This window comes from Chiloscyllium plagiosum, unplaced genomic scaffold (genome assembly GCF_037043375.1).
Source record: "Chiloscyllium plagiosum isolate Xiang-an unplaced genomic scaffold, Cpla_swu_hap1 HiC_scaffold_45, whole genome shotgun sequence".
NCBI classification, from domain to species: domain Eukaryota; kingdom Metazoa; phylum Chordata; class Chondrichthyes; order Orectolobiformes; family Hemiscylliidae; genus Chiloscyllium; species Chiloscyllium plagiosum.
Window position 1 is genome coordinate 40,410,213 of NW_028270183.1, and position 8,150 is coordinate 40,418,362.

At 40.3% G+C, this 8,150-nt stretch overlaps 1 protein-coding gene across 1 annotated transcript; it reads right to left on the minus strand.

Moving 5' to 3' along the window:
- Positions 1-524: 524 nt before the first annotated feature.
- Positions 525-3,725, minus strand: LOC148136487 (putative G protein-coupled receptor 139). Its single transcript, XM_087983305.1, has 2 exons — positions 3,656-3,725; positions 525-1,426 (listed from the first exon to the last, which is right to left on the minus strand). Exons 1-2 carry the CDS (start codon positions 3,723-3,725, stop codon positions 525-527), a joined length of 972 nt encoding a protein of 323 aa, XP_087839431.1.
- Positions 3,726-8,150: the final 4,425 nt, after the last annotated feature.

Below are 8,150 nucleotides of genomic sequence, written 5' to 3' on the forward strand. Positions count from 1 at the left end.
TGCCTCTCCTGTTTGCTAAATTAATGCACACTGGCATTTTTGTCTCAAATTTACAAAATGACATGATATTTGAACACTCAGCACCATCCCATTTGTTCAATACAAATATCATTCCTTAAAGTGTCATACAGATTTATCACTTTTAATTAATGAATGTCTGTGTAAAGTAAACCCTTTACTTTCATAATGAAGTTTTGAAGTTTTGCAGGGAGATTTTTTGTCACAATCTATTGGTAAACTGTGATAATGATTTTTTGAGAACTATTATTTCGTTCATTGACTTCTATTGTTAATCTGCACTGCATGATTGTTAGTATACATTAATAACAGCACTGTCTGATTCTATCATTCATTTAATTTCAAATGTATGGTGGTTCACATACATTTTAGATGTTTCTAAATAACAACTGAATGATAAAAAAAGTTCATCAGGGGTTCTTGCTTTATTCCCGTCATATTAAATGCTCCCAGTCATTTTAATTAGAGATTAAATTCGAATTTCATGAATTGTAAAACAAACTCCGTCAGTTTGTAATGCATTTTCCATTTAGTGTAAAAAGATATTTTATCCCATGCTTCAACTCTGCTCTGAATTTCTTTGGTGTTAATCCATAAATACAAGTGTTGGTAGATAAACTGAGAAGTTGCAACATAAAACCAACCTGCTGAACAATATAAATGGGTCCATCAAAATATTTGCTTCCATATTGACAGTTTACCAGTTGCCAAGTTAAGGAATGCACAACGGTGGTCATCCATAACAGTATGAAGTTGGCAGATAGAGCGAACAACAAAATCATGGAATTTCTCAGATTGTCCATTTCTGGATTATTATGGTTCTTGCTTGTACTTCGGAGTGCCTTGCGCACTTTATTTGTTGCAAAAATATGCCTAATAGTTGACACATTAAACACCAATATCATACATATCGGTAATAAAGGGTTAACAATGCTTTCGATGCATTCATATGCCTTCCAGAAGGATGAAGTTGCGTAGCCTGTTTTTCCAGTGCAGTACCATGGAATATTGTTCATCACAATCACAGGCTGGTATAAAAAGAATATGGGAATGCTTCGAAAACAACTTCCCACAAAAATAGCTGATAGAATCACAGTTACTGTTCTCCTCCTACAGTATTTCTGCTTAAAGTTTGAATAGCAAATAGCTGTGCATCTGTCAAACGTAAAAACAACAGTAAACCACACTGAGCAATCAATGGACACATTGTAGAGAACATGTCTGAGTGAGCAAACAGGTGTCAGCAGTAAGAAAGAAACCGGAAAATACATGTGATTTAAACGATGCATTATGACATCAGTCGTCGTCACAGCAAGATTAGCTGCTGCCATGGCTAACAAATAGCAAGTGATGCATTCAGAGAGACCACACTTCCCACGAGCTAGAATCACGATTGCCACAATGTTTACTGTTAAAGCAGGGTTTGGATATACATTAACATCTTCATAATTGTATCAGATATAAACATTTGGATGAAGTTTCTGATTCAATTCTGCAAGAAATCTATGCTTATGTTTACCTTAATGTGTGTACGAATAGTATACATATAGACAGATCAAATCTACTGTGATGATATAAATGATCCCAATAAACTTGTGGGTGCCACACTAAATAAATTACAACACAATAAGGATAATTCTACTTGGGAATTAGAGGAAAGGAATGAAACATTAAATTATAAATTGAAGTTTCATGGACAGTGAACCAACCTAACGGACGAAAAAAAGAGCACAATTACATAAATTTCCAGGATAATCAAAAGAGAAATGATTGAAACTGGTAAAAGATTAATGAACAATAAAAGTTCAATTTATATATTTAAGAGTCGATCATTGAAATGGGAGCAACCGACCTGGTGAATGCATAAAACATGAAACAAATTAAAGACTTTGGACAATAATGTCCAAATATTAATAAGTTACAATTTCCTGGAATCTAACTACTGTGCAAATACCTATGATTAAATAACAAATACTTGCGTGGTCTAAGCTAGACAAACTAGCTAAATAGAACTAGACAAAAAAAGAAACACCCATGATCATTTCTATCCACACATTCCGGAAGCCCTGGAAGATCTTTTTCAGAAGAATTGCTTCTCCATCTGTTGATATTAGTTGATTTCTTGATTCATTACTTCATTTTTCTTCACTTCTCTTGCTCTATCTCTCTCTGTTGCTCTCCCTCTCTCAAGATTCTGCAGTGAACCAACCTGAGAATTATTTTTGGAGAGTTTCTCGTCTTAAGTTACATGAGCAAAATTTTCAAAGTAAGACCAGAGAGCTTCACACCGTTAAATCCACACAGGATAGATAACAAGGATTATCGTACGCTTGCCTGTCATTGATCAGACTATTGGGTACATGTGTTATGACGTCATGCTGAGTTCGTCTCGGATGTTGCTGAAGCCACTTTCAGTCTGTATGTACATTTATGCTCGCTTTTTAACAGGAACAAAATAATTGAAGTTGAGAGCTTTCAGAAACATACGACCAGAGGTTTGCCAGGACTGGAGGGTTTAATTTGAATGAAGTGTCTGAGTATTCAAGTATAATTTTCACAGGAGCAGAGGAGATTGAAGGCTGGCCCGATAGAAGTATATAAAATCATGAGGGCTATTGATAAGGGGAATAGCAACAGTAATTCTCCTATGTTGGCAGACTTCAATACTGGAACTTTTATTTAAGGTTGAGTGCAAGCAGCTTTGAAAGAGACCTTAAGGGGCAACCTTTTATCAAATATTGGTAAAGTGCAACATTTACAAGATGTTAGGACAGCTAAATGAATTATAAAGATTTACAGGGATATTGGGCAAATGCAGGTAAATGGGACGTGTTTAGTTTTGGGACCATTGGCCGGCATAGATGAGTTGGACCGAAGAGTATAACTCTTTCACACTGTGACTTTACATTGAATCAGTCACAAATGCGTTGAAAAAAGTTCAAGTAGAGCCCAATTCACGCATGACAAATTTAGGCACATTTGGACAATATAATCCCAAAGACATCGAATTTCAGAAATACACTTGTTCAGTAAATTTCCTGTTGAGATCATTAATATCCAAATCAGAAGTAAACTACTATTAGACTGTTTTGCACAACTGAACAAGAGTGAATTCCCTTCGTTTTAATTGACCCAAAGTATGGAAACAAGTCCAGAAATGCAGACATATTGTAAAATTAATACATGAGACATTTCACTGAGGACTTTTAGACAGATGCCACAATGAAATTCGATGTTAGTAACACGTGACCTATTATCAAATACTTTTATCGAAGAATATTCTTTTATTGTATCATGTTCGTCTATGATTGGAATCTAAAATGAACGCAGTAATCAGAATTCAACCAAAATGCAATACTCCAAAATATAAAATCCGACACGCTTTGCACATGAATGTGCTCCAAACAGACAGGTCACTGAGGCCAACCAAGTTTAAAATGAAGAGTCCGAAATACAGAAGAAATTTTGCGACAGAAATAAATAAATGAATAGGTACCCTGCCTACAGTTGATGCTAATAAGCAAACAACTGAAAAAAATGAAGAACTTATAACAAATTTGTGACCATACTGCACATGTGACACATGCGAAAAAGAAGCAACGTTTTGTACATTGAACAACGTGTTTGAATGCAGTACCTGGTTTTGCAATGATCGCAAGAACAAGGAAATAAATGCATTCCACTTCATAAATTACTGGATATTCCATTCTACGAGAGACGAAAGTAACTTGTTGGTCTCGAAACATGGCACTCACGAAGTGATTGTGGTGACACCGGAAGCCTTAATTGTAGTGAATCGAAGCATCTCGGGAATTAATTAGCAATTACACATCATGAAAGACGATCATTACAGATGGAAAGCAGTAACAGATGAGTTAAAAATTTTAATAATTTTGAAAACAACTCAGGCAAATATGGAATAGAATGCAGGTAATAATAGAACATAAGAACATAGAAGAATACAGCGCAGTACAGGCCCTTTGGCCCTCGATGTTGCGCCGATCCAAGCCCACCTAACCTACACTAGCCCACTATCCTCCATATGCCTATCCAATGCACGTTTAAATGCCCATAATGAAGGAGAGTCCACCACTGCTACTGGCAGGGCATTCCATGAACTCACGACTCGCTGAGTAAAGAACCTACCCCTAACATCTGTCCTATACCTACCACCCCTTAATTTAAAGCTATGCCCCCTTGTAATAGCTGACTCCATACGTGGAAAAAGATTCTCACTGTCGACCCTATCTAAACCCCTAATCATCTTGTACACCTCTATCAAGTCACCCCTAAACCTTCTTTTCTCCAATGAAAACAGCCCCAAGTGCCTCAGCCTTTCCTCATACGATCTTCCTACCATACCAGGCAACATCCTGGTAAACCTCCTCTGCACCCGTTCCAGTGCCTCCACATCCTTCCTATAGTATGGGAACCAAAACTGCACACAATACTCCAGATGCGGCCGCACCAGAGTCTTATACAACTGCAACATTACCTCAGTACTCCGGAACTCAATTCCTCTACCAATAAAAGCCAGTACGCCATATGCCTTCTTCACCGCACTATTTACCTGGGTGGCAACTTTCAAAGATTTGTGTACATGGACACCAAGATCTTTCTGCTCATCCACATTACCAAGTATCCGACCGTTAGCCCAGTACCCTATCTTTTTATTACTCTTACCAAAATGAATCACCTCACACTTAGCTACATTGAACTCCATTTGCCACCTTTCTGCCCAGTTCTGCAGCTTATCAATATCTCGCTGTAACCTGCCACATCCTTCCTCACTGTCTACCACTCCTCCGACTTTCGTATCATCCGCACACTTGCTCACCCAACCTTCTAACCCCTCCTCCAGGTCATTTATAAAATGACAAACAGCAATGGTCCCAAAACAGATCCTTGCGGAACACCGCTAGTGACAGCACTCCAAGATGAACCTTTGCCATCAACTACTACCCTCTGTCTTCTTCCAGCCAGCCAACTCCTAATCCAAACCTCCAACTCACCCTCAATGCCATCCCTCCGTATTTTTTGCATTAGTCTACCATGGGGAACCTTATCAAACGCCTTACTAAAATCCATATACACCACATCTACTGCTTTCTCCTCGTCCACCTCCTTAGTCACCTTCTCAAAGAATTCAATAAGGTTTGTGAGGCACGACCTGCCCTTCACAAAACCATGCTGACTATCCTTGATCACATTATTCCTATCCAGATGTTCGTAAATCCTATCCCTTACAATTCTCTCTAAGATTTTACCCACAACAGAAGTGAGACTCACCAGCCTATAGTTACTAGGGTTATCCCTACTCCCCTTCTTAAACAAGGGAACCACATTTGCTAGCCTCCAATCTTCTGGCACTACTCCTGTAGACAACGAGGACATAAAAATCAAGGCCAATGGCTCTGCAATCTCCTCCCTTGCTTCCCAGAGAATCCTAGGATAAATGCCATCAGGCCCAGGGGACTTATCTATTTTCACCCTTTCCAGGATTTCCAACACCTCTTCTCTACTTACCTCAAAGCCATCCATTCTACTTAATTGTGACTCGGTACTCACATCGACAACAATGTCCTGTTCCTGAGTGAATACTGACGAAAATTATTCATTCAGTGTCTCCCCAATCTCTTCAGCCTCCACACACAACTTCCCACTACTATCCTTGACTGGACCTATTCCTACCCTAGTATAGGTCCTGAATAAAAGGACATACCTTTCTATAGGTATGTCCTTTTATTCAGGACATACCTATAGAAAGCCTTAGGGTTTTCCCTAATCCTACCAACTAAGGACCTTTCATGTCCCCTCCTTGCTGCTCTTAGCTCTCTCAAAGGAAATACAAAGGTGATTTCACATTTGATAGAACGTTATAAACAAATAAGCTAAAGTATATATTCAGAGGTCATTTTGAATTTGGTGCTCGGCAATGAACCAGGACAGGTATCAGATCTCATGGTGGGTGAAAACTTTGGTGACAGTCATCACAACAGCCTAACATTTGACATAGCCTCAGAGAGGGAAAAGACCAGTTACGGAGGGAAGATATTTAATTGGAGAAAAGGAAATTATGCCGCTTATAGACAGGTGTTGGGAAGCACAGACTGGGAGCAATTGTTCCACAGAAAGGGCACAGCAGACATGTGTAGACTGTTTAAAGAGCAGTTGTTGCGAGTGATGCACGCATTTATTGCTCTGAGACAGGTAAGAAGGGGTAAGATTAAGGAACCTGGGATGAGGAGAACAGAGGAGCCTCTCATCAAAAGGAAGAAAGCGGCTTACATAAGGTGGGAGGAAGCAAGGATCTAGCACAGCTTTAGAGGATTACAGGCTTTCTAGAAAGGATCTCAGGAATGGACTGAGGAGAGCCAGGAGGGGGCACGAAAAAGGCTTGGCAAATAGGATTAGGGAGAACGCAAAGGCATTTTACTCATACGTGAGGAAGAAGAGAATGATCAGGAAGAATGTATGGCCGATCAACGATAGCATACGGAACTTGTGCGTGGAGGCTGAGCAGATAGGGAAAGCCCTTGATTCAGGTTTCACCAAGGAAAGGGACCTTGTTGTGACTGAGAACTTCAAGGAGCTGGGATACAGGCTTGACCAGATAAAGAATGATGAAGTTGATGTGCTGGAAATTTTGGAAAACATTAAGATTGATAGGTCCCCAGGGCAAGATCAGATTTATCCTAGGCTGATCCGGGAAGCGAGAAAGGAGGTTGCTGAGAGTTTGGCGAAGATCTTTGCCTCCTCACTCTCCACGGGAGTCGTACCGGAGGATTGGAAGGAGGCGAATATTGTTTCTCTTTTCAAGATGGGTAATAGGGTAATCACTGGCAGTTACAGACCAGTCAGTCTTACATCTGTGGTCAGCATGATTTTGGAAATAATTCTGTGGAATAGAATCTATAACTATTTGGCAAAGCGTAGCGTGATAAACGCTGTCACCATGTCTTTGTGAGGTGCAGGTCATGCCTCACAAATCTTATTGAGTTCTTCCAGGATGTGACAAGACAGGTTGACGAAGATTGAGCAGTGTATATGGACTTCAGAAAGGCATTTGATAAGGTTCCCCATGATAGGTTCATTCATAAAGTCAGGCAGTATGGTAAACTGGGAGAGTTGGCTATCTGGATTCAGAATTAAATTGTCTGACAAAAGGCAGAGAGTGGATGTACAAGAATGAATTCTGCCTGGAGGTCAGAATTGAATGGGGTCCCGCAGGGCTCTGTTCTTCGGCCTCTGCTCTTCGTAGTTTCTATAAATTACTTTGACGAGGAGGTTGAGGGGTGGGTTAGCAAATTTGCAGATGAAACAAAAATTGGCGGTGACGTCGATAGTATCGAGGCTGCCGCGTGACATAGAAAGGATGTAGAGCTGGGTTGAGCAATGGCAAGAGCTGGGTTGAGCAATGACAGATGGAGTTCAACCTAGATAACTGCGAAGTGGTGCATTTTGGAATTTCGAATTCGAATGCTGAATATAGGATTAAATACAGGATTCTTGATAGTGTGGAGGAACAGAGGGATCTGGGTGTGCAAGTACATAAATCCTTCAAAGTTGCCACACAAGTGAATAGGGTTGTCAAGAAAGCATATGGTGTTTTGGCTATCATTAAAAGGGGGATCGAGTTTAAGAGCCGCGAGGTTTTGCTACAGCTCTACAAGCCCCTGGTGAGACTACACTTTGAATATTGTGTCCGGTTCTGGTCGCCCTACTATAGGAAAGGTACAGAGGCTTTAGAGAGGGTGCAAAGCAGTTTTACCAAAATGCTGCCTGGACTGGAGGGCTTGCCTTATGAAGAAATGTTGAAAAAGCTCGGACTTTTCACTCTGTAGAGAAAGAGGAAGGGAGGAGACCGGATCGAGGTGTACAAGAAAATGAGTGGAATAGATAGAGTCAATAGCCAGAGACATTTCCCCAGGACAGGATTGACGGGTATGAGAACTTATAGTTTTAAGATATTAGGGGAAAGGTACAGAGAAGACATCAGAGGTAGGGTCTTTACGCAGAGAGTTGTGAATGCATGGAATCCATTGCCAGCGGTGGTAGTGGAAGCAGAGTCATTAGGGACATTTAATCGACTGCTGGACAGGCACATGAAGAGCAGTGAGTAGCTGGATGTG

Coding starts and splice junctions, on each gene's coding strand:
- LOC148136487 (XM_087983305.1), bottom strand. CDS start 3,725: ATGGAATATCCAGTAATTTATGAAGTGGAATGCATTTATTTCCTTGTT. Junction 1,427..3,655: donor TGCGATCATTGCAAAACCAG/GTACTGCATTCA, acceptor CTGCTTTAACAG/TAAACATTGTGGCAATCGTG.